General features: G+C 44.0%; 1 protein-coding gene across 10 annotated transcripts in view; it reads right to left on the bottom strand.

Annotated features, from left to right (window-relative positions):
• The window catches only part of KTN1 (kinectin 1), an 82,323-nt gene that overhangs the window by 8,380 nt on the left and 47,476 nt on the right, over positions 1–26,467 (bottom strand). For 3 of the 10 annotated variants that reach the window (XM_058026258.1, XM_058026253.1, XM_058026252.1), the window contains exons 15-41: positions 26,272–26,340; positions 25,521–25,558; positions 25,314–25,404; positions 23,020–23,088; positions 21,930–21,964; positions 21,713–21,803; positions 20,314–20,382; positions 18,485–18,522; positions 17,737–17,827; positions 17,508–17,576; positions 15,993–16,030; positions 15,437–15,527; positions 15,256–15,333; positions 14,368–14,405; positions 13,606–13,696; positions 13,360–13,428; positions 12,979–13,016; positions 11,968–12,058; positions 9,961–10,047; positions 8,079–8,168; positions 7,009–7,089; positions 5,969–6,058; positions 5,793–5,885; positions 3,844–3,915; positions 3,297–3,380; positions 3,008–3,091; positions 711–794 (exon numbers count right to left, since the gene is read on the bottom strand). In XM_058026258.1, the coding sequence (XP_057882241.1) occupies positions 711–794; positions 3,008–3,091; positions 3,297–3,380; positions 3,844–3,915; positions 5,793–5,885; positions 5,969–6,058; positions 7,009–7,089; positions 8,079–8,168; positions 9,961–10,047; positions 11,968–12,058; positions 12,979–13,016; positions 13,360–13,428; positions 13,606–13,696; positions 14,368–14,405; positions 15,256–15,333; positions 15,437–15,527; positions 15,993–16,030; positions 17,508–17,576; positions 17,737–17,827; positions 18,485–18,522; positions 20,314–20,382; positions 21,713–21,803; positions 21,930–21,964; positions 23,020–23,088; positions 25,314–25,404; positions 25,521–25,558; positions 26,272–26,340 (1,959 nt within the window). The remainder of the gene's footprint in view (positions 1–710; positions 795–3,007; positions 3,092–3,296; positions 3,381–3,843; positions 3,916–5,792; positions 5,886–5,968; positions 6,059–7,008; positions 7,090–8,078; positions 8,169–9,960; positions 10,048–11,967; positions 12,059–12,978; positions 13,017–13,359; positions 13,429–13,605; positions 13,697–14,367; positions 14,406–15,255; positions 15,334–15,436; positions 15,528–15,992; positions 16,031–17,507; positions 17,577–17,736; positions 17,828–18,484; positions 18,523–20,313; positions 20,383–21,712; positions 21,804–21,929; positions 21,965–23,019; positions 23,089–25,313; positions 25,405–25,520; positions 25,559–26,271; positions 26,341–26,467) is intronic. The other 7 variants (XM_058026254.1, XM_058026257.1, XM_058026256.1 and 4 more) reach the window with 7 other exon arrangements.

The following is a 26,467-nucleotide window of genomic DNA, read 5'->3' on the forward strand; positions in this document are numbered from 1 at the left end:
AAACTATCCTGGAGGAATAAGGTGCTGCAGAGCCTGGAGCCAGAGCCCAGCACTCCACAGGCTATTCCTGTCTCCATTTACCAATTCCCCCATGACACCTTTGTTTCTGGAGTGACAGACAGCACTGAGACCTCTCATGCCTCAAGATTTCCCACTCCAACCCATCCTGTCATTGAGGAAAAGCACAGGAAACCCAGCTGTTTGTCCCATCACACTTGCACAGATCCAACTTTTAGGATTTGCACTCTGCTGGGTTACAGTGGACATGTCACCACGTGCAAAAGGGCAGATGCTTTGTAAAGCAGCTTGCAGCCCTCTGCCATTTGAGACTGCCATTAAAAACCTGTAGTGTGGGTGGAGGGCTGTGGGATGGGCTTTTTGTTAGGCTGGGGTTTCTTTTAAATAGAGAATTGCCAGCCACAAATCACCACTTGTACCTATTGGCATAAAATTATCATGAACAGGGGAGTATTTCAAGAAGGATGATTAAACAAGAGCTTTTGCTGTTTTACCATTTCATCATTTCATTTTAGCTGCAGTTTCATGCCTTTCTGACATGCAGGGAGAGCTCTTACAGTCCCAGCCAGTGGAGCAAGACACCCACCAGCTCAAATCAAGTCACAAATCATCATTTCCAGCACTGCAAAATCACAGACACTGAGGGGTTTTGATAACATTTGTATGTGCAACTGCTAAGGGTCTCTGCTTACCTTGGGCAAGTCACCAGCTACTTTTTCTCTCTCATTTTGATCAACTTTGAGTTTTGATAGTGTTTCATTTAGCTGTGTTTTCAGCTGCAAAAGAGTAAGCAAGCAGATCAGTTCCACTTCCACACACACAGATCTCCTCTGTCTGTCCCAGGGATTAACCCAGTGCACATGGACTGCAAAGGGAGTCAGATTTACTAACAATTACTGCACACAGGGGATTAGTGCACATGTATGATGAGGTTTACCAGGACAGTCAAGGAAGAGAGACTCCATCTGTAAAGATAAAGGTAAAGAATGGAAACTGCAGAAGACAAAAACGTGGTTGGCATTGGCTTCCTTACGAGTGGTTTCAACTTTTCAACTCCATTCCAGGAGGAGCATCAGCCTCTCCAGCATCCTTATCAAGGGAGTCAGCCCAGACTCCAATTTAATTCACAGCAAATATGCAAAAATGAAGATTGTCATCTTGCTAGAGCAGGCTAAACAGTCTCTCTACTGCTGAACAAACTAAAAAGCTCTACTTATCATCTTAATAAAGCACCACTTACTACAACTATGTTGACTTAACCAGTCTGTTAATGGCACATCAAGGCATGAATCACTGACAGGGGGATATTAACTTGTCGATTGTGTTTAGATTCAATCCAAAACAGTGAAACTATTTCAGTCAAGAGGGATGAATACTTTGTACTGGCTGCAGCCAGTACTTAAACTGCAGCCTTTCCAAAGGATACACAGGTTTTTTTTAAAGGATATTTTGATTGCTCTTCAATACAGCACACAGAACCAGCCAGAGCACTTGAGGCTTGAGCCTCAAACAGAAGTGCTAACAAGGAGCTTGAGTGCCAATTTTGTTGGATTTGTGCCTCTCAAGTGTGCTGTGCTAATGTTCACTATTCCTGCTGTCAATCTTCCTGCAAGCCAGCAGGAGATTAAAGGAGGGAACAATGGGCTACTCAGAGCCCTGAATTTTTACTGACTCCAAACCTACACATTGTGTTTGTCTCACCCTTGGAAGGCTTCCCCCCTTTGGAGCACCTGGGCTGGTGAGTGCTGGGCTTACACATTTTGGTGAAGCTCCTCTGCATTTTCACTTGCTTACCTTTTAAAGAGTGGGGAACCCATTCTGAAACCCCACAATTTGTATTCCTCAGGAATAGGACAGCATTCCTGAGGCAGCTGCATGGAGCTGGTTGTTTAACACACCCTCACACTCCCACCAGCACAGCACCACCACACTGCACTCAAGCTGCCCTAGCAGGGAGCTCAGCTTTTTGAGCTTTTGTTGTGCACAGACATAATAAATTGTTGCCTCAAAGAGGTTGGTGTTTGCTGATTAATTCCCAGATATGCATTCAATTCCCATTTCCCTTGCTTTCAGAATGAGAGGCTTTGCTTGCTGAGGCTGGTGTACCATTAACTTCAGCACATTGTTACTGTGGTGGTGGTGGTGGTGATTTTTCTAAATCAGCTATTTCAGCCCAGTTCCAAGCCTGGTTGTCCCATCGTCCCACAGACAAGGTGACAGGGACAACCCTCCCTAACTCTGGCTCAAAAGCAGGAAAGCACTGGCCAAACACAAGCAGAGGAAGGCTCTGACTGCTCCTGTAGCCTTAAAAAACAGGTCACTGAAACAAGTGAGAAGGGAAAGGGCTCAAAATGGAAAACCATGCATCCTTAGGTCCATCCTGTTAATCCAAGTCCTTCTTGAGAGAGTTGCTATAGGAGCATTATTGGCTGGAAGCATTTCCAGCCAAACAGGCTGTGACACATGCAAGCACCAAGCCAGCACAGCCATTCAGCCACAGCAGGGTGTCAGCAGCTGAAGGGCTGAATACTCTGAATTCATCCAGCTTTGGGTCTGGCCAATTTCTGTTCATACAGAGCAGGATGCAAAAGGCTCTGCACAGAGCAGGGACAGCACTGCTGCATCCTCAAAAGCTTTGGGGGGGAAAAAATCCACCAGAGGAGAATAATCCTCCAGTTAAACTGATGAGAGCACCACTTTTGTTGCTCCAAGGACATAACATTTGCTGCTGCATATGCCTACACTGCAAATCTTCTCAAGAAGTTTCAGGAATGAAAGTCTTACAGACTTTGGGAAAAAGTCTTAAGAACCAGACATGCTATTGTTAGGAGCAGAGAAAAGAGACAAATTGTAAAAGTCAGACTACATAAATGATTTCAATGGACAAAAATATCAGGCTGAAGAGGTTAGCAGAACAGACAGGATTTGAAATAAGTCTCCGCTTCAGACGTATGCTGGGAGCCTCGTTTGTGCCCAACAAGCTTCTTACCAAATTTAACTCTTCATTCTGTCTTACTGCTTCAGAATATGAATCATCAAGTTTTTTCTGCAATTCAGTCAAGAGATCTTTGAGCTGAAATGAAGTTTAGAGTTTTTTAGGATTTGTCTCCTTAGTATGCCCGTTCTCTTCTGCTCAGTTATTAGTGTGCTGCTCTAGCCTAAGGTCACAAGCACACAAACTCCTCAGCCACAGGGGCTAAGCACTAGGTTAGTTTGCCAGGCAACTGGTAATCAAAAGGAAAAAAAAAATAAAATACAGCTTGGACAATTGTGTTTACCTCTCTGACTTCTGAAACATAAGTGGATCGTTCTATTTCTGCCTTTTCTAGTTCACTTTCCAAATGTTCTCTCTCTTTTTTAAGCTAGAAACAGAAAAACAGAGTTAAATCAGATGTTTCCAGTGTTTTCTTGCAGTTATCATTTGCTTGATTATTGGCTTGATTATTTGCTTATAATTGGCTGTAAATTTCTATCAAATATTCCATGATGTTTTGAGAGCATTTCAAGCCCAGCAATTGCACATATTTAAACATCAGACTGCAGATTTAAACACCAAAAATAAGATAAAAAGAGAAAGTATCAAGCCCATGATTGTCAACAAGCAGTGAACTGCTCAGTCTCCCAAGAAAGAGCCCCAGTGGGTGAGTACAGAAGTAAAAACCAGAACAACTTTCCAGCTTCTCTGCCTTTTAAAAACCCTGCCCCAAAGGCTCAGGTTAAACTGCAGCACAGGCTGGGAGAAGTTCAGATTTACAGCACAAGCCTAAACTGTGCTTCAACAACATAAAGCTTCAAAGACAAGAAGAAAAAACCACCTGCACCTACAGTATCAACTTCTTTGTTTTCTTCCTTTAACCTCTCCACCTCGTGCTGCAAAGAAGTGACCACGGAATGCATCTGCAGTTTGGGGGAAAAATAAAAATATTTAGTTGGGTTGGTTTGAGACAAACTCTGCATAAATACACAGAGAAATTATCTATAATATATTAGAAATCTATAGTAAATTATCTATAATATTGTAAAAATTATCTATAATACTGTTGTAGAAATTATCTATAATATTTAATCCTAAATATCTAAATATTTTATCCTAAAAGTATTATGGATGAAATCAGAGTGGCTGAATAAAATGAGATGCTCACTCAAATAATTCAATTTACTGAGTCTACACCATTCCTATCTATTCCCAGCCCAAGTTCTCTGACATACTTAGAGGCCACATGCCTGGAAGATTTGGAATAGAAGCACTAATCCAGTTGTCCATTAGCCATGGTAGGGAAAATATCCTTCCCAGACTGGGAGTATTCACCATCTCTGTACCCAAACCTAGCATTTTCAGCCTTATTTGGGGCTGTGTAAGTGCAGCAGATGGCAGCACATCTATAGTTCCAGATCTGACAGCCTTTATAAGCCCCTCAAACAAGATGTTTATAAATCATCTGTTTGTGCCAGGCTCACACAGTGCCACTCAAATTTACTAAGCACAGATACTTTAGAAATTACTTTTTAAAAAAAGCTGTTTGACCTACTTTAATTCTAGATTAGAAAATAAACATAAAAGCCCTTTTTCTTCCCACTTTTGCTATCAACAGAGCCTTCCTACAAGGAAAGCTTTGCAGGCAATTTCAAGTGTAATTAGTTGACCATAATGGATTGAGCAGCACTTTAACAGCTTCCAGAAAACTGTTATGATTCTATGATACTTCAATTTTAGCATAAAGAGCCCATATCTGCTCACAAATATACTCAGAAAAAACCTTATGTGCTCAATAAAAACAGAGTCCAAGTTACCAGGATCAGAAAAATATTTATTTCTGGGCACATTAATGGGACACTTGTACAGTCAATCTTTGGCTTCCTATCCCATCAGCATTAATATTATTATTTATTATTTGGCTGCTTCCTGCAGCATCTGCAAAGGACTCCCCATCCCTGGAATTATCCAAGGCCAGGTTGGACAGGGCTTGGAGCAGCCTGGGGCAGTGGAAGGTGTCCCTGCCATGGCAGGAGGTGGAACTGGAGGAGCTTTAAGGTCCCTTCCAACCCAATCCATTCTGTGATTCTGTGACATAGATTCATCATAATGGTCAAGACCTTATACCTGTGCTGTTTGTTTTTCTTGCTTCTGTAAAAATGGCAACAGAAACAGTGACACAAATCTAAAGATACCGACAAATCCTCAATTTTTCAGTCTCTTTAGTGGAAATACATTCCTTCCTGCACCATCTGCAAAGGACTCCCCATCCCTGGAGTGTCCAAGGCCAGGTTGGACAGGGCTTGGAGCAGCCTGGGACAGTGGAAGGTGTCCCTGCCATGGCAGGGGAGTGGAACTGGAGGAGCTTTAAGGTCCTTCCAACCTAAATAATTCTGTGACTGTGACACAGATTTATCATAATGATCAAAGACTTTATACCTGTGCCATTTGTTTTTCTTGCTTCTGTAAAGACAGCAACAGAAATAGTGACATAAATCTAAAGATATCCACAAATCCTCCATTTTTCAGTCTCTTTAGTGAAAATACATTCCTTCAAAAGTGAAAACCCAGCCTTTACATGAAGCAAAGTATCAGAGCACCAGAACACCACTGATATGAGGAATCATTCCTATTATACTTGTTGCAGACTTCACCTTTTTCATCCCCTGGCCATGCACACATCAAACCAGGCAGCCAGGGCTGTTCCACACCTGCCTTCACAGAGCTCAGACACCCTCTGTGACTTCAAGCAGAGCCTGCCTGGCTGCTGAGGAAAAAAAAAAAACAACTTCAGAAATACCTGTTTAAGTTCCTTCTGTGATTCTTCAACTTTTATCTTCCATTTGCTTTCTTCCTCTTCCACACTCCTCTGTAGCCTTTGTAAAATCCCCTCCTAAGAAGAGAGAGGGATTTGAAAGCTCAGAGCAGAAGAAAGGCAGCTGGAACATCACAGAGGTGACCAGGCATCCCACTTACTGTCTCTGCCAGAACAGATTTGTATTTCTCACACTCCAGCTGCAGCAGGATGTGCATCTCCTCAGCCTCCTTCAACTTCTGCTCCATAGCCTGGCAAAGGAGGAAAGGCACCACAAGAGTCACATCTCAGTGGATGCATTTCAGTTCTATTCATCTTATTTCAACAAGCTGGTATCACTCCTGGGCAGTTCTGTCTTTCCAACCCACAAAAAAATAACAGCAAGTGCAGTGTTCACCTACAACTCTTAATACTCAGTTGTGACCATGTTGTCAGGGCTCTGAGGTTGAGGGAAGAGACAAGGATCTGACTCCATGTTTCAGAAGGCTTGATTTATTATTTTATAATATATATTGTATTAAAACTATACTAGAAGAATAGAAGAAAAGATTTCATCAGAAGGTTAGCTAAGAATAGAATCAGAAGGAATGATAACAAAGGTTTGTGTCTTGGATAGAGAGTCTGAGCCAGCTGACTGTGATTGGCCATTAATAAAAAACATCCAACATGGGCCAATCACAGATGCACCTGTTGCATTCCACAGCAGCAGATAATCAATGTTTACATCTTCTTCCTGAGGCCTCTCAGCTTCTCAGGAGGAAAAATCCTAAGGAAAGGATTTTTCATAAAAGATGTCTGTGACACTCAGTCATAAACTCTGAGTTACTATAAAAAAACCCCATCAGGTAAAATAAAAGAACGGGGATTTTCAATTTGATAAACTCACAATTCTACAAGGTACTTATCAAAGATGCAAATACATTTCTGTGAATATCTGAACAGCAGGTTGCCCAGAGAAGCTGTGGCTGACTCATTTCTGAAAGTGTTCAAGGCCAGGGTGGATGAGGCTTGAACAACCTGCCCAAGGCAGAGGGGCTGGAACTGGATGATCTCTAACCCAAACCATTCTAGAATTAACATAAAACAATTTTCTTGTGACTTCTCTGAGAACCTGAACTTCCCAACCCACAGCACAGTTTTCAATATTTATACTGGACAGATCCATTATCCCACACACCAGCTGTCCATTTTTTGTGCCTACCTTGACATCTTCAGATCCTGAAGCCTCTCTTAGGTATTCTTTAGCCATCTTCTCAAACCCACATATCCACTCACTGTGGCTCTGTTGGGAAATCGTTCAGTTTAGGCTGAGAATAACCCCAGGAGGGCTCTCCTCAGGCCATTTCCCTCCCCACTGCTGAGGGAGCAGTGTCCCAAGGCCCTGGGGCTCACACACAGCCCCATGGTTGCTGTTCAGGCACACACACGAGGTGATGAGACACACACACAGCTCAGGGGGGCTTGGAGGAGCTGAAATGCAGCTGGGTGACACAGGACTCCCTGCAAGTGTCAGGGCTCTGCAGAAGCATTTGAAGATTCAAAGGAATCTTTCCTCAAATCCCTGAGCACTTCAAGCAGATGCTGTATAGCTCTAAAAAAGTTACTTTATAACCTTATAGAAAGTCCTTTTATCAGGATAGTTACTTTAGCACGTTTAGGAACAATTTTAAATATGAATATTCAAAACCTCTAGGGGTTATAAATGAAATGCACCCATGTTTCCAGACTCACGTGATGTTATTGACCCCATCTGAACCCCATGAACCCAGGGCATTTTCCCTGAAAAATCACTGAAATTCACCAAAAATCACTCAAAGTCACCAAAAATATGAACTATAAAATTGGTGCTTGGGAACAAAATAAAACCCCCAAAATTGTATTAAGTGTCACTGAGGCACTGCAGCTCCTCTGGAAAGGTTGGGAATACAGAGATCCCATTGTGCCAGTGAGCAATGACAGCAGGCCTCATCCACCCCTGAAAATTTATTATCTCAATGAGACACAAGGTAACACAAACAGGTAAATCAGATTTGGGGCATAAAACCCACAAGATAACAACTTTTATTTCGCTCTTTTAACACTTCTTGAAGCAACTCATCCACAGCTCTGCCTCCCTGTGCAAGCACAGGCATCAGCAGCGAGAGCGACTCTGACCCCACTGCAAAGCCCTGGGACAGAGGGGCTGTGAGGAAACACCCCAGGAGTGCCCAGCCCAGCAGGAGCAGAGCTCCCTGACCCCAGCAGGAGGTTAAACAGATCCACTCCTCTTACCATGTTGGAAGGAAGAGAGACTTTGGGGAAGAGCTTCTGGAGGAGCTGGCGCGTCTCCACCTCGGCAGCTTCCAAGTGCTGCTGCTTCTCCTAAAGCAAGAGGAGGGCACAGGTGACATTGGGGACCTCACTCACCGACCTGGCAACAGCCTCTCCTCTGCCTACAGCAATTTACTTAACCCAGGAAGTCTTTTTCTAAGTGAGAAAGGAGCTATAGTCTCTAAAATTGCAGTAAATTGCTTCAGAAATGGGCACCAAATTGCTTCAGAATTTGGCCTTTGCATTTGCTCTCACTTAAGCTTTTATTTTCTGCAGTTCTCCTCCAATCTAGCCTGTTTGTACAGAAATTACACCATTGTTCACTTGTCCACAACACAAACTGCACTGTGCTGAGTAACTGCATCAACAGATAGCACCAGCCCTGCCACTCAAGTGAAGTGAGCTCAAAATCAAATAGTTTAGTCAATCAACTATTTTTGTTTTCTAATCTGTACTTCTAAGATAATTTTAGGTGTGAAAAAAATCACCGTAAGATAACATCATCACTTTGGAAACAGAGAATTTAAATCAAAAGGAAACTTTGTGTTAATGCACATTTGAACCAGGCCAAGAAAGGAAGACTTTCAAACATTACTTTTAAATACTTTAGAGGAAGCCACTTACATCCTCTTTTCCCAACCCTGGATGCAATGGGAGATAATTATTAGAGCTGTGTGACAATCTCCAGATATTTTTTTGTTAGTGCTCTGCAAATATAAATACCCAGAGCCACAGGCACCACAGATCTGCCCTTCCATGTATTTAACATTAAAAGCAGAGCAGCCACAGGACATGTGCTCGCTGTGCTTGTGGCAGATTGGGTTAGTTTAGCCATACAACACTCAGACTCTCATTTAAACTTAAATGTGGAAAGCCTGAAACACTGCACAGAAGGGCAGCTTTCAGCCAAAATCCTCCACTGATAATTTGGGATTGTTTTTCCCTTTGACATCAGTGCTGCTCTGAGTTCCTCTGCTGCAAGGGATCGTGAGCAGGCTGAGATTCAGAGACAGAAACAGACAGGAGACATTAGGTGGTGAGGCTGTGCTGGGTGTTAGCTGGCAGCAATTTAGGAGCCACCACGAAGGGGCAAAAGGCTTTGCTGAGGTCTTCCAGCTGCAGGAGAAAGCAGGCAAGCATTAGCACACGGTGAGAGCAGGGACAGGTCCTGCCAGCACAGAGACAGCTCCAGAACAGACACACAGCCCCAAAGCAGAGCTTCTCTGCTCCTGGCTGCTGCTCTTAGGGGTAGGTGGGTGCTTTTTCTTTTTGAGTTCTGCACAGTGGCAATGAACACTGGATCAGGCCCATGGCAAACACAAGCAAGTCACATCCCAGATCATTCTGAACATTGGTCCAATATTCCCTATCAAGCTTCACGCGCCTTCAAAGAAGGAAATTCACAGCTGTGGTGAGAATTTTCTGAGAAGCTCCCAAATTTTTTAATAATAATAATAATAATTTAGTCCTGGTTCTTCCCAGGTCCAACAAATTTGTTCAAGCACAGCCAAAGCCCAGTAGAAGAAAGCAGGTTGCTCACCAGCACAGCTTTTTATCTGGAGCTCCCCACAAATCAAAAACTATTCACAACAGCTCTAACAATTATGCAAACAGAAATCAAAAGTCAGCATGCCCACAAACTAACCATTCAAAAAAAAAAAAAAAAAAAACCAAACAACCTAAAGACAACAGGAAGAAGCAGAGGTGAAAGTATATGAATGATCACTCAGAAGAGGTTATACTTAAACTGCAGTAAAAGTTAAATGTCTCCATTTCACTTAAAGAACCAGCTGCAGATCTGCTTCTAGCTTAATGCATCATTTCTAGCAGTCAACATTACAACCTTGGCAGTCTTGTTCACTTTGTCCTGCAGCAATTTTTCAGTTGATGCCAATGCTTCCATTGCTTCCCAGTTTTTCTCCCGAAGGTCCTAATCATTTTTAGAAAGAATGATTTCAGTTCAGCCAATATTCAAACTGTTTGTGCTTTTACTTCAGAGAAATATTTCCCATTACATTCCACCATTTGCATTTAAATGCTGGTTACTGCAAGGTGATTTTGCTGGGGAGTATGACATACACTAGCAAAAACAAGTGTGATGTTCAAAGAGTCTGAATGAAAAGTGGGAGGGAAAAAATGCCAATTTCTGCCCAACCTGTCCCCATGTCCAAAACTGATGCAAGTGTTACTGCAGAGCATTATCACTACAGCGACCCCACACTTTGACTGCACTTGTAAGAAGAAAAGAGGGAAGTTTTCAAAAGTAGTGAGGAACACAGACACCAAACCACAGATCACACAACAGAGTGTTAGGCATGTTGCAGTGCAGAACCCAGCACGGACCCAGGAGACACGGAGGTGTGCACATTTACACCCCTGATCCTGCAGCCACACCCCGGCCCAAACCCGGCACTGATTTTGGGAACGCACAGCTCAGGGCTTGCAGCTCTGTCCACTGCACCCACACAGAGCTGGTTTGGTGCTCAGCAGCCCTCCTGGGAGGCTCTGGGATCTCAGAAGAGGTGAGCACATCCCAGACCCACGTGGGAAGGCCACGGTGCCACCCTCCTGTGTCTTTCTTGGCGAGGTCATCAAACGTGTACTCCACAAGATGTCAACACAACAAGTGAGAGCCTGAGAGCTCTTCTAAGAGCACCTCACAGCTCCTCTGCAGGATGGTGGGGCCTTGCAACAAGAAGATTACAGTGCTTGGGATTTAGATTTCATTTTTTCCAACCCTCAGAGCAAATCTCCTTTAGCAAAGGGTTATTTTGGAAAGGTTGCATTTTGAATTCATCAAAAGCCTAGCAAGCACCTACACTAATTTTAACTTCACCACTTCTATTAGCCCACAATCCCAAGGGCTGTTCACAGGATATAAACACAACATTGGATAAAACTGAGAAAAAGCTGGGATCTACAGGCCTGGTCTGCCTTTAGCAGCAGCCAGACTTTGCCTGCAGCACAAAGAATATTCAGACCTTGTGATTCTGCAGGAAACAAACTTTCTGTTTCACCTTTCCAGTTCCTCTGTCTGCTGAGACTATTTAGCCTCTTTCTCTCTACTTTATTTCAGCTCTTAAACAGCACTCCTTGCTCAAAAGTTCTCAGTATTTTCCTTAGACTGTCTGACTATTAAGAAACAAAGCTTATTGCCTGGTATTCATTGGATTTTAAAGGGTATCAAAGAGAGACAGGTGAGATAAACACCCTCTATTTTAACTTTCTTCCATATAACTTAAAAGATAACACTCCCCTGCCCAGCACAGGTAATGCATTACAAGGAAGTAACTCCACAGCTCTGTGATGGAAGATACAATCTTTAATTCCATCTACAAAGAACCCAGACTGCACCATCAGCAGCTGCTGTGCAGGAAGGCTCAGTCCTTCACTTCCTTTGGAAAATCAGGATTAGCCACTCTCAGGAATGGGAAGAGCCAGATCTGAGCACCCTGAAGGTGATTCCTGCCCCATGTCCCCACACAAGGACCAGAACTCTGTCAGAGCTCAGCCCCTTTGCTCCTCCCACCCTCCCTGCCCTTGGCAAAGTACATGGTTCTGAACTGGGTTAACCAGGTTTGAATCCAAATCCAAGAACTTGCTGTGGGATGTGTCCCTTAGCAAATCTCCTTCCTCTCATCCAATCAACACATCCAGGAGCTGGCACAACTCTGAGCAGTGAAGTCAGGTGTGCTGAGTCACTCCCAAGAGGAAAGGAGCACCCAGGGACACCATACAGCTGTCAGAAACACTCTCTGCAAAATGCCCCAGGCCTCAAGGAGTGCTGGGAACACACGTTTGGTTGTTTTGGGGGTTGTTTTCTGGAGTGGTGGGGGAAGAATTTCCTTACGTTGTTCTTTTTCCTCTGCTGCTCAAAAGCATTTCTCTGAGAGGCGAGCTCGCTCTGGAGATTGGCAATTTCCTTCTCTTTGCCTGCAACCCTGAATTAACAAAGGGAACCACAAACAAGTCAGGAGACATTGAAGAAATTCCCAGCGAAGCACTGACACCCTTTCCCACACACTAACTTGCCTTCCCTTTTCAGCTCTCTCTGAAAAGCTGTTTTCACTGACTTGGCAGCATTTTCTGCTTCCCACTGCTCCCTGAAGCACTCAGCCTGAGCAAACCCATTGTAAAGCTGTTGTTTGCCTACAACAGGCAGCTGCACACATTTAGCAGGGCCACGGAAAGGCAACACATTAGCTGAGGGTAGAGTCAGCCAGCCCACGCCAGTACAACACCACAGAACAGGCACTGCCTGCTGGATGAGAGTGTTCCCTCTCAAGCACCTAATCCACAATTTGTAAGTCATTTAACTTGAAAGACAAAATAATTCAGCCAGCTAAAAATGCATGACAGTGGCAATTTGCTTAGCACAATATAGCATTAGCTACCATTTAGTTATTTAATGTGCTTCAGCCCCACATTATAATACACTTTTACCCCTGAGGTTTTCCCTGGAAGAGATTTCCAGATGATTTTGTAATAGGAACAACTCTCTGCTAAGCTGAAGTTCCAAGAAAAAAGCCTGTCACTTTTGCTTGAAACACCAACATTTAACTCTTCAGCCATAAGCTGAGCTGGCATGCATTCAAAATAACATCAATCAAGGCTTGCTTCTATGGTGGGCACAACATATTGCCAGCACTGTCTGTCTGCAGGAGATTACACCTGAGGATTACAGTGTGAGCAGAATCTCCCATGCTCAACTTCTATGAGAAAGTAATTTAATTTATTTCTTTTTTACTGGCCACTTCACATAGTCTGATATTGTACATTTGGCATTTATTTCTAAATTTCCTGAGCAATTAAGTGAACTGAATCAATTCTCTAATGCATTCAGCAACCTGGCAGTACTCACACTTGTAGAAGCTCCTCGCTTTGGACAGCCAGAGATGCCTACAAAGAGATCAGAGATGTGTTAGGAGCAGAGCAGCAGCAGAGACCAGGATCTGCCTTGTTCACAGGCACTGCTGCACTCTGGGCCCTTGAGGGGATCCTGTGCAGCCCCCTCTGGCCAGGAACACAGCATAAGAAAGAGCATAAGGCTGCAAATCCATATGATAAAAGGAAGCAGGAGCAGATATGCAACAGCCAGAAAAGCTGGCTCAGTGCAACCCAACTCCAAAGGTGCCCCTAGATTTCCATGGGCAATACAAATCTTGGTTTTCTATGCCATCCATGCAAGCTACCACCACCCACTTTTGACTTCACTCAGTAACACTGCAATTGGAAGCTGTACCTGTTTGCAGTTCTCCTGCTTTAATTCCTGTATTTGAGCTTTGAAAGATTCATTTTCTTTTTGCACGTCCTGTTGAAAGAAAAAAGGCAATATATGTATAAATAGATATGTATATGTATAGATATGTATATGTATAAATAGAGATATTATAATTTATATAGAGAGATATACACTCACATATATACACACTCTGTATATATATAGATACACACTCCTCAAGATAAGGTGTTTCTGTCAAAACTTTACCTGTAACTGTTTGACTTGGTTTGCAATTTCTCTCTCTTTTTCTTCCACCAAAGCTTTCAACTTCTTCATTTGTTCTTCTTCCCCTTTCAACCTGCAGAGATGGTTTAGACAGTAAGGAGAAAGGGTTAAAGTAGGGGGGAAAATGCTAAAGAATTTATGCTAAGAAGGGACAGCCACTCACAGTGGGGCAGTTTGTGCAGCAGGAGAGAAATACATTTTGTGTGTTGAGGCTGCCTCAGGTACCACACACAGGCTGTGCCCAAGCTCTGCTGGGAGAGCAGCACAGCCCAGGAGCTGCTTTGCAGACAGATCCCCTCCTGGCACAGTCTCATACAACCTTCCTCTGCCTTGGAGCAGCCAGACAAAGCAGAGGAAAGCCTGGCAGCATTTCTCCATAAAACAGGAGTTTTGAATTGGCTATTGCATCTCAGCCTGAAAATGGCACAAACCAGATCTGTTCGCTGCTGCCACTGACTGAGCCACAGGCACTGCAGCCTCCAACATGCTGAACAGCAGGAGGAATTAGCACCAGACATGAGCAGCAGCAGCAATTCCAGTGGTTAACAGAGCCCTGGGTGCACATTCCCAGTGTGAGAGCAGCTCAGGGCAGGGACTCCAGGCATGGCAGCAGCCACCAGCGCTAACAGCTTATTTTAGCAAAGCCCGTGAAATTCCTGACAGCAATTCAAACATTTCAGCTGGAGATAAACTCAGTGCATATTCCCAGCAGGCACCTGAGGAAGTGCTACTCTGCATACTCACAGGTTCTCCACGTCCTGGACTTGGGATGCAGCAGGCACCTGAAAAAGTAATTCCCAGTCTCATTTTGATGGCACAGTTTTCAAATGAACAGCAGCACACAGCTTGCAAGACACTTGCCAAAGAAATACCAGGAATTTTGCATCAGGCATTGCTCCAAGAATATCTAATCACATAATGGATTTCAGAAACAGAGCTTACACCAAGCATCCCAAACTTCACACCAGCCAATTGCTCTCCATTCCATCTTCCCCGTGGGATAAATGCCTGTGTCTAGACATCCACCCAAAATAAAAGTCCAACTCAGCCTCCTCCTTTTACCATCAACAAAAATCCAAACTGAGCCAGAATAGCACCTTATTGGAAAAATTCTTCCATTAAGTAACACCTGGCTTCGAGGTTGTCCAGTTGTCTGCTCTCAAGTCCAGTGCAGGAAATCAAAAGCCAAAATATTCCAGCCCAGGGAAAGGCAGGAAGGAGTCACAGCACAGCCTGACCACTTCAAGAGATGCTGCTACATTCAGTTACAGCCAAAGCTCCTGCATGACCAGAGCCCTGCAGAGATGCTGCTCCAGCCTGGCAAGGAGGTGGCTGGGACACAGCTGGGGCTGTCTGTGAGCTCCAAGGCTTTCAGACCACCAAAGCTCCTCTTTATGCACAGCATCATCCCAGTTAAAACCTCCCAGAACCTGACAGCCATGTAAAACCTGTTCTGGATGAACACAGCTGAACTAGTGGGCTCTCCGCATTATAAACAGCTTAGTCAAGTTGGATTTAAAACATCTCTAAGTTGAAGCCAATGCAAATCCTCTGTGTGAGGTAGAGGAGAAAAAACAGCTTCCTGTTCAACCAAGCAGCATTCCCAAACCACATCCACTCTGCAGGCTGTACCTGTTGGAGTTGTTGCAGGTTCTGTTGTTCCAGCTCCTGAACTTTACTGGTTAATTGTGCAATTGTATCCTTCTGACCCTTTGGATTGATAAAAAGCAAAGTTAGAAGTGTGGCTTTATTTTTCCCAGCCAGACAAGCTGCAACAGAACTTACTTCCCTTCAGAATATTAAAGCAGCTTACCTGCAGACATTCTCCTTTCTTAACAATCTCTTTCTCCTTCTCTTCCAATAAGGCCTCCATGGTTTTCACCTGCTTTTCCTTCCCCTTCAACCTGTGCCATTGAACACAGACAAACACAGCATAAACCCTTTGCTCTTTCATCCACCTGGAAATAAAACATCCTGTGACTTACAGCACCTAACAAAGGCAGAATCTGTGATCAAAGGCACAAGCACAGTTCACCTACTAAAAACCAATGTGTGAGCACTTTCACTCCAGCCTGGGTTAGCAGGAGATGCCCTTGATCAGTGGCACTGCTCATTAGGTGAAAGCAAACTCTGTGCTGACACATCGCAGAGGTTCCACAAATCTGTGCTCTACTCATCCAAAAATATTTCCCTGCCCCTCCCCAGCTGGGGATATAAGGGCCTGACTGATCATTTCCCCACCCCTACAGCTCAGGTGTTACCCAAGCAGGTCTCACACCATGCCTTGCCCACATCCCTCCATCCTGACTTGAATTTAAGGGGTCAGTAAGGGGTGCACAGGGCAAACCAGAATTAACAACTGCACTTACAGAGTCTGAAGTTCTTTGACTTGGGATGTTATTGTCACCTAAAGAAAATAATCAACACTTCAGTTCAATGCACATAAATACTAAAAACTGCTCTATGAAGAAACACAGAGGAAAATTATCAGACACTTTCAAAAGAGGCACCATTTGCTGCAGTAAGCATAAATGCACTTTTTTAATTACAAGGCACCAAGTGTCTCCAACTATTTACATTCCCCACATTTAAAATGTGACTTCCAGAGCAGCAAAGGAAACAGTGCAAATGGGAACAACAAGCAGGCCCACAGGAGACACAGAGGAAGAAGCAGAGTGTGAGTGTGACCACCACCCCACTGTCAACTGCAGCTCCAGCCACAGACACCATCCCTGGCCACTGAGAGCTTTGGGTGCTCTCTGAAAAGTCAGCACTCCCTTAATTTCCCACTCTTAGGCTGAATGTGGATTGGAGATGTAAGATTTAGTGGGAATGTTGCTTTTGAATGCTGTGTGAAAGCCTGGCAGTGGTTATCTGCCAATCCTCTACCACAACACAAGCAGGAGTTTCAGACATTCCCAAAAATCTCCCTTCTGCTTGCAGGAGACCAAAAGGTGCACAGACACATCACCTTTGGAGCAAGCATCCCTCACAGAGCATTCCAGAAACAGCAAACCTAAACTGCATTTTTTTCTGGGCTCTGACAGTTCCAGGGAAGGAAATACAAACAAACAACCCCCTCAGTTCCTGGAAATTTGCTTTGGAGGAAAAGCCCAAGGCAGAAACACAATTCTGTGAAGCTTTGCCTAAAAAGGACAAAACTCTAACACTGAGCAGGGGGTGACATGTTGGAATGTAGCTAAAGGGACTGAAAAGAGTGCAGACCAAAATCACAACCCACACAAACAAGCACATTTCCTGACAGCACAATGGATTGAGCTGCCTGCAGAATGGGCTCCCTGAGGAAACGTGGGCTTCCCTTGCTTTGGATGCCAGACAGCAATCGTGCCAAAAAAGCCCATTCTCCTCCATCCCTGCATTCCTGACAGCTAAAGTGAAACTGACTGTGCCAAGATTGAACTCTTTTTGGGCACTGGGGAAAAAAAATGAACAGTCTTGGGTTTACCTGGGCCTATAGTATTGCTGCAGCAACACAAGAAGGCCAGACAGGAGCAGAAACTTCAGCACCTGAGATTTCCAAGTTGTCACCCCCAAGGATGCCCCAGGGTTTCATGTTTACTACAGGGACAGTGTGCCCAGGCAGAACTGATGCTGCAATGCATTAAGCTATAGCAGTTATTGCCAAATTTTATACTAAAAGCCCAAAAAGCTCAGGCTTCCAGAGGTGTGTGGTTTCTGAAGGATATCATTAATTATCCTACATTTTTATGGTTTCATATCCAAGAACAGTGTAGCTCCAGCATGAAAAAGTTCCTTACCCGAGGACATTCACCAGTGAAACAGAACACACTAGAACAGAAACAGTGAGCAAGGAAACATCCAAGGCAAGGCTGGTTCACACTGCTGCCACTAAAGTATTTTACCTGTTTTTCCATCTCAAGCTGGGAATTTCCTACTTCTTCTTTCAGAGCCTCTATTTCCTGTGTCAAAGCCTTTTCAATGACAAAACAAGACAGGGTTGGACAATGGAAACACAAAAACACCACAAAAATGGATGCTACAGATTGATCACTGTAGAATGCCATGCAGTAACAGACAGATGTGGTTGTGGCACCAACACACAAAAGAATTGCAGGGATTGCACACAGATACCTGAACAGTCTTCTCCTTGCTTGCTACTTTTAGGATTTCAGCTTGTAGGAGTTCTTCCACTGATTTTATTTTTCCATCCTTCTCATGGATCCTTAAAAAGAGAAAAGAAACAACAGAAGCTGGTTGAAAAAAATGTGCTGCTCAAGCAAATAAACAGAATTTGGCTCTGCTATCACATCACATCCCAACACCAGCCTCAGGGATCCACAGTGGGACCAGGCAGGAGGAACAAATAGGGAGAGTAAGATTGAGACTAGTGATTATTCTGCTGGTCATATAAAGCCCAGCAGAACCAGCTGGGCTTTATATGACCAGCAGTTCACATGCTTAATCAATACTATCACAGTCAAAAAATGCAAATTAAGATATCAAGAGTGTCTGGAATGACACACACTTAAAATCAGCCTTCACTGGACATACCAGCAAAGTATTTATCAACTTACAACACACAGGGGACAATCCCACCCTTTTTCAAGTGCCTACTGAACAAAAATTATTATCTGACAAATCAGAGCAATTCCTCACCTAGTCAAAGCCAGGTTTATGAAATTAACTGCTTAGCAGAGCAGCAACTGCATTTTCAGCAGGTATTGATCTGGTGTGACATGTTTCAAAAATGGAAATGCTTCCTGCCACACACACACTTCACCCAGCCAAAAGCCAATCATTTCAGGGAAGCAATACACTTGTAGTCATGGAATAAAGGCAGAGAGGATTAATCAGAAATTAAATCTGTGTAGTAACTTACACTTTCTGCAGTTCCTCCACCAGTGATTGGAAGGAAACCTGTTAAAAACAGAGCTTCATCTTAGGAAAAACAGAACAGAGCAAAACAATCTGTGAATGCTGAGGGCTGAGGACAGAGAGCTGGATGAACTATGTAGCAGCCTAATATTTTATTTATCTGGCTGCTCCTGAGAAAATCAGTCTCCAGCTGCTGGCAAAGCAGTAATACTAAGCCTGCTGCAAGTTCCAGGAAAACAAAAGCAAACCCACACCACCTTTAGCAGGAGAGGGTGAGGTCCAGGACCATCATTTCATCAGCTGCCCTCTAATCCTGACACTGCTGCACATCTCCCCAGGGTCACTGTGCCTGCCCTCTTCCAGACAGGATTTTCTAGGAGCTAATTGCCCTCCTGAGGTGTCCAAGCATAGCTGGTGTCAGGGACAGGCCCTTCCTGACCAGCACATCAGGAGTGACAACACTGTGACAGTGTCACCGAGCAGACACAAGGACGAGGGGGACAAGTGACACCTGCAGAGTGTGGGTTGACACTGGGAAGCTCAAACACTCATCACAAAGCTGAGGCAGTACAAGCTGCCTGCCAGCCATGCCTGCTGCTCCAGGCTTCTGCAAAAGGAGATCCAAACCATTTCAGAGCATGGCAAACTCACAGAATTCACAGAATCATTGAGTCCATCCCAGTCCCAGCCCCTCAACTCAGCCCTGGCACCCAGTGCCACATCCAGGCTTTGTTAAACACACCCAGGGATGGGCACTCCACCACCTCCCCTCTCCATTCCAGAACTTTCTCACCCTTTCTGTAAAACTTTTCCCTGATACCCAGCCTGTATTTCCCTTGGTGCAGCCTGAGGCTGTGTGCTCTGGCTGTGTCAGTGCTGCTGCAGACAGAGCCCAGCCCCAGCTGAGTGCAGCCACCTTCACCTTTCAGGAGTTGTAGATAAAGTCAAATAACCCAGAGTCAGCTGAAAGTTTAATAAGCTCAAGACACTGAACTTTTTAAGGAAGCTGATGCAGATTTGGGTCTGAACTGGGAACTGCAGCACTCACTGAGGAGTGTCAGAGCTGCCTTTCACCTGCTGAGGATGGGATTTGTTGCATTCCTGATCCAGGAGCTTTTTGTGCTCCTGCCTTTGTAAAAAGCAGAGCTGGCAGAGGGTGCCTGGGTGTCCAGGAGGGAGGGAGGGAGGCGCTGCTGCCCCTTGGCTGCCCTGGGAGGCTGCTCCTGCTCAGCTCCACCACCAGGCTCCTTCCCTGGGCTTCCTCATGGGCTGACACCAAAGAAATGCAGGCAAGGTGCTGGAATTGTGAATTATTCTAACCCTCCTTGGGAGGCTGCTCCTCCAGAACTTTCTCACCCTTTCTGTAAAACACTTTTCCCTGATATCCAACCTGTATTTCCCTTGTTGCAGCCTGAGGCTGTGTGCTCTGGGTGTCAGTGCTGCTGCAGACAGAGCCCAGCCCCAGCTGAGCACAGGCACCTTTCAGGGGCTGTGCAGAGTGATGGGGGCAGCCCTGAGTCTCCTTTTCTCCAGGCTGAGCACCCCCAGCTCCCTCAGGGCTGCCTCACAGTGTTTGTGTTCCAACCCCTCAAACTCAAACCAAGCCCAGGCAGCACTGCCTGCATCCTGAACATCTGCCCTGCTTCTGACACTTCTGCAAAGCAAAGATTTGACAGAAGCATCAGCTCCCAGACCAACACCGAAAGCAAACAGGATGCTTTGCCAACAGGCTTCAAAGGCAACTCCACCTTCTTCCCTTGACTTTTGCAACCACAGCAAGATTCTTTCAGATTTAGTTTAGGTGTAATAAAAGTTTTAGATGAAAAGTACTACCTGCTCTGATTGCTGAATTTGCAGGCTTTGAAGTTCTTTTCTCAGAGATGAATTCTCCGTTCTCAGGGCCTTTGAAAGCAGACACAGAGATAATGAAAGCCTCATTTGTGGGGGAAAAAAGTGTTAAGCTTGACAGAAAAGTAATTCCTTTTAGAATAAGTGAAAGACTTTGAAAGTCTGGAAGAGACCCCCCTCTGCAGGTGTTGGAGCCAAAGTATTCAACAGACTAATTATTCACCATTAATAACTTGGAGTGGACACTAATTTACAGGAAATTAGGGCAAGGTGGGAGTGCTGTAACTGAGCAGAGAGGTCAGAAAAACAAATGCAACAAATCATGTTACAGCCCATCTTTTGTACAGCCCATTTATTTATTTGTATTTACATAATATTTGGATTCTCCCACAGACAGACTTCTCACCACTCTGGGAATACAAATAAAAATTATATAACACCATAGACTTTAACAGTCTACATCCTACTCTAGAGTCAATAATAACATCCAAAATATGTAAGAATTCAAAGATGCCTTTGTACAGAATGGCACTACAAGAATAAAAATCACATAATCTAAACATCACTGTCAGCACTATTAAAAAAATTGTAAAATATTATTTCAAACTAATAACTTGCAGAATAAATCCCACCATCCCTGGAGGGATTTAAAAGCCACGTGGGTGTGGCACTTGGGGATGTGGTTTGGCAGTGCTGGGGATGGTTGGATTTGATCTCAGAGGGTTCTTCAGCCTAAAGGAATCTATGGGGTGATATGGCCCTGGAATTCAGGCACCTTAAGAAAGGGAAGAACATTGTCTTGGCTGTGCCCAGGTGGACACAGCTTTTCAGCAAGAGCCAGCTCCTAACAGACAGGGATTTCTGTATTGCCTCTCCAGGCTTCTCATCACTGCCTTCTTTATGAATAAACAGGAAGGAAATAACTTTATCACCATCCCAGAAATGCCACTAGTTCATAATCCACTTAACCCTTCAGATTAATTATCAATATCAGAATAATTATCAACTAAGACAAAAAAACCTGGAGTTTTATAATACCAAGTCCTTACAAAACACCCTTTCCTAAAGGGAGGTTTGTTGGGGATTAAATCAAATGTACAGCTCTAGAAATATATTCCCATTATTCCAAAGGGCTTTTTAGCAAAATCTGCCCTAGACTAAGCAGAGAGAAGCTTTATTTACTTATACTCTACTTATTTATTTATTCTACTCCACTGATGCTCATGCTTAGTCTGTCTTATAGAAAAGGTTTCAACCTCATCTTCACAGGTGTTTTTCCTGTTCAGAAGGAATTCACACTGAACTATGAGCACTCCAACATTCACCTTGCATAAGAGCACTTAATCTCTGTTTCCCCATGAAAAGATCATAAGAGGGATTTTACCTTCAGCTCCTCCTCCTTAGTAGCCACCTGGATGAGTCCTGCCTCAAGCAGCTCTTCAACTGTCTTGATTTTATCATCCCTCTCTCTCATGCTGAAAAAGCAAGAGTGAAAATTAAGAAAAAAGAGAATTTAACTTCAAAGGCAGTTAGCTATCAACAGTAATCTTACACCCACCAAATCTTTATTTTAGCTTCTGATTCAAAACAAAGTTTCTTACCTTTTTTCCATCTGCTCTATCAAGTCTTTGTTTGTCTATGAAGAAAAAAAAAAAGAATAGGGCCATCATTAATTGGATCAATAAAGGTTTGGGATTTAAAAAACAAATAATTGGAAAGCACCAACTTAACCAGAAGCTTGGTTACAACACTAATCCAGAAAGGAAAACAAAGTAGGGAGAGAAAGTCCTCATGGTATATTTGTCTAAAACTGATGCTGGAAAAAAATCAATCTTTCAGGGGAGAGACAGATCCAGCCCAAATGCCTTGATGGTTTTACACTGCTGGACTTGCAGCCAGCTCAGTACCTGAAACATTTTGAGCATTTATCAGAACCACAAGCTCCACCTGAGCCTCACTCAGCAGAACATTTACAATTCCTCAACACCACCACACTGTGAGAGACCAGGTGGGAAACATAAACCAGCTTCCCAGCAGAATCACCTCCAGTCCTTCAGGCAGGACACCAGATCAGCCAGGCCAGGGGAGCAGGGGCTGCAGGTCTGGTTCTCCACCAGAGAAAAGGGAGCAGCTCCAAAAGGGAGCTCCTGACTAGCAGGAGTACAGCAGAAGTTTCCTGTCCTGCCAGTCTTATTTCAGTGTTTCAGGAATTTTTGTCATTCCACAATGGTGCAAAGTCAGGGATGTTCATATGGGCTCTCCCAGAGAGCATCCCAAAGGAGATGGAGCTCAACAACACAACAGCTTTGAAGCTGCAGCACCCTGTGAGCACCACTGCAGCAGGTGAGCCATGGGCAAAAACACAGAGCAGGAGGCAAAAGACATCACAATGTAAAGTTTTCTACTTCCAAGGGTCAGAGTGGTTGCAGAAATAAGTTCTTGCTTGTGTTAAGCTATTTAAGTCTTCAGGAGTGGGGAAAAAAAAATCCAGATTTTGTTTGGACACTCCTGACTAGGTCTACAAGACAGTCACAACTGCCTTACTTGACCCTGCACAGAAGAGAAAATACCTAAAAAAGCATCAGGTTTTGACATCAACCAGCTCAGCCTGCAGCCAGGTTAAGAAAAAACACTGAAGAAATTAAAAGCACAGAAGACATTTGATAAAAGCTCAGCAAACACTGGTTGTACCTGCTCAGACAGGAGAGTCTGCAGCTTCTGAACTTCAGCTTGCAGAGCTGTGTTTTGATCCTTCAGAACCTGGAAGAAAATTGAGCATTTTATCAGTTCAGAACTGCAGAGCCTAAATACAGCCTTTCCATAATGGCAAAAAGGCAATTAAATAGCACAGAAGTAATTACAGAGAGTTCTTTGGAAGCTTCACGACTACAAAGAGCCCTTTCCTTCTCTGTCTTGCTTTTCTGCATTAAGGACAAAAGTATTGTCCTTATGTCCCATGAGAAATTCAGCTGTTCCCATCTTTATTTCCTGGCAGAGAATCAGACAGTACCAAATGTGAGAAGCTCAGAAAAAAACCACATTTCCCTCCTAAAGCAGCACCAGCATTGTGTCAAGATTTAATAACTGCCTCTTACAAAACCCTTATAAAAACCTGGGATGATTTGGTGAAGCAAATCATCCCAGATCCCCTTTCTGAGCTCCCTTCAGCTGCCTCAGCGCACAGCAAGGACCTGGCAGTGCAGCACAGACAGGTTTGCACAGCTCCCACACCTGGGAAGAGGTGGATGGGAAGGACAGACAGACTCTGCCTCTCCTCCTGCATTCCTGCTCCATACAATGGTCACAGCAGCCCTTAACAGACAGTGTTCTTAAATCTTCCTCTATTATTGGGTTTTTTTTGGTCTTTTTAAAGACTTGCTCGGTGCTTTACAAAAGTGAAAAGCATGACATGTGCTCTGCAAAACCCCCAAAATCTCACAGGGAAAACACAAGCAGGAAAGGACAGCAACAGTGAGGATTAAATGCACTGCTCTGGTTTGAACCTGGCTTTTCCCTCTTTCATGTGCCTGGGAAAAAAGCAGCACTTCCTTAGGTGGAAGCATTTAGATCAGCACTGGTCTGGTTTCTGTTTGGGATCAAAGAGAGGAGGAAGGAGAGGGCAGCAGTGCAATAATCTTCATGCTGGGAGCACACTGTGGATTTCTGCACCATCACAATGCTGATGATCTGCATTCAGCTCTCTGTTCACCTCCCAAGAGCTGCTGAAACTGCCTGCAGGTGATTTCTGCCATTACTTTAGCACTGAACTGATTACAGCACATAACCATTCACAACACCTCTAAGGCCTTTTTCCTGGCAACAGCTACTACAGAAACCATCACACTAAAAGGATGCTCCTATTTCTTCCCACATTCATTTTCACCTCACTACCATTTATAATGTTCCACCACACAAAGCCCTGAGAGTGGCACTAACTTGAGGCTTGCCCACTTCCCCCAGCCTGCCACCTCTTCCCACACTGGTTATGCACCTGTGACCCAGCACACAATCAACAGCTTTATTCCAAAAAATCAGCTGAAATTGTACTTTGTTTCCTATTTTATTAATTGAATAAATTTCTTCCCTCTTCTCCTCTGACAGCTTATAGAAACTACAGAGCCTTGGCAAGGGACTCTCATCAAAACCTCTTTGAAAGTGGCACTTAAATACAAAAATCAAGTTTACTGCCTGCTTCAAAGAGCTCCAGGAGACTCCAGAGGCTTCTCCTACAAAAGCATCCTGCCTCTGCCACTGCCCACTCGCTCTGTTCCTCACTAGCAAACTCACCAAGGTGACAGTGGCAGCTTCAGAGGGACTGACCTCACACCAGAAACATCAGAGGAGCAGCAGCACCCACCACAGGCTTTAGAGGAGTTCAGGGGACGGAGTCAGCACTTCTCTCTCTGTTTCTAAGAGCCCAGGTTCACAAGAAAAAGACCAAGGTGGCAGAGGGCAAGGAGCAATGAAGCTGCTCTCTGCACACACCACCCAGACACAAGCAGCAGCTTTGCTGTGCAGACCCCAGATGTCAGAACAAAAGCTGCAGCAGCTGAGCTGCAGCCTCATGAGCAAATGTGGGAAGAGGCAGAGTTAAAATAAGCATTTTCACATCTGCCTGACAGAAAACAGAGGCTTGGCATGATCATCCAAGCAGCAAAAGCTCCAAACAAAAGCACCAAGGCCTTGAAAGGCACATTTGCAGGTGGAATGCAGGGAAATCACAACAGTTTTTACTGTCCAACCTCCTCTCACAGAACTCAAAGCCCTCTCTCTCCACAACTCAGACACTGCATTTAACTTGTGTCATCCCACCTCTCACTCTGCTGTGACACCCCACATTGCTCCTGCCTTACAAACACAACACTGTAATTTATTTAAACACCCAAAAGTCAGTTTAATTTCACTGTTCTGCACTTGCTCCACAACCTCTGGAAACTGGAAAACTTACTGAAAACCAGCACAAAAACACCTGTTCTGTATCTTACCTTGAATTCTTCTTTTGTGTTTGAAATCTCAGCGAGTTCTTCTCGAAGCTGATCTTCAAGAGTTCTTATTTTGTCATCTTTCATGTGAATGCTGAGACAGAGCAGAACAGTTAAACACATTTCCCCATCCAAGTCTTACAAAAAGCATTACTAAAAAGAACATAAAAGACTGTTAAACATTGTTTATCAAATCCCAGAGCTATTTACCTTTTCTGCATCCTTTCCAGCTCATGTGCAGCAGCAGCCTAGATTATAAAGAGGATTAACACAGACTTAGGATACATCACATGATTCAATCAACCTTTCATTCCACAATATTAAAAAGCTAGAACAAGTCATTTGGCCTCCCAGCACATGACTGAAATCAAGAGTGAAAGGGGTAAGTTTGTCTTCATGCACTTTTACAGCACCAATCCACAAGCATGCAATTATACAAAGGGAAAACCATCTCCAAGAGATTCATTTGACAACTGGGATTATCTCTAATTAAACACTTCATTTCCACTTCTGTAATGAACAGGCCACATAGCAGCAACACAGGGACAGCATTTTGTTTGGCTCTAAAAACATCTCTGTGGTGAGGCAGGGGGAGCTGTGGGATTTGGGGTTTTTTTAGGGGTATGTTTATGAATCTTGTATGCAAATTCCAGGCCTGCATATTCACAGACAGCTGTGCTCACTCCTGTCCTGCACTCTGCATGCCTGAAAATCTAAACCAAGCAAGCAAAACGCTTCAGTAATTTGGATATCCAAGTACAAAACTCTGCTGGTGAAGGAGGGGGAAGAATTAGGGCTCCCAGCAGCAATAAGAACTGCAGGGAATCAGATCTGAGCCCAAGCTGGAAGCCTCACACCATTAAGGTGCTTAAGCAGAGCTTGCTTAAAGCCAACAGATCTGCATTTGCATTTATGACAGAACAGGTATTGGAAGGGAGGAAAAGCAAAACAACTGTTTCACCTGTTCATTTGTCACAGCCTGTAACTTCTGTACTTCTGATTTCAAGGAGAGGTTCATATTCTGTAAGACCTGAAGGAAGGAAAAAAAATAAATGTATTTACAGTTCATACACAGTGTCTTTCACTCTCCAGAGTGAAGTTTCAGGGGATTTTTTGAAGGAATATCCTCAAGTTTCCTTATCAACAGCTTTTCCAGC

This window comes from Melospiza georgiana, chromosome 6, assembly GCF_028018845.1.
Source record: "Melospiza georgiana isolate bMelGeo1 chromosome 6, bMelGeo1.pri, whole genome shotgun sequence".
NCBI lineage: Eukaryota > Metazoa > Chordata > Aves > Passeriformes > Passerellidae > Melospiza > Melospiza georgiana.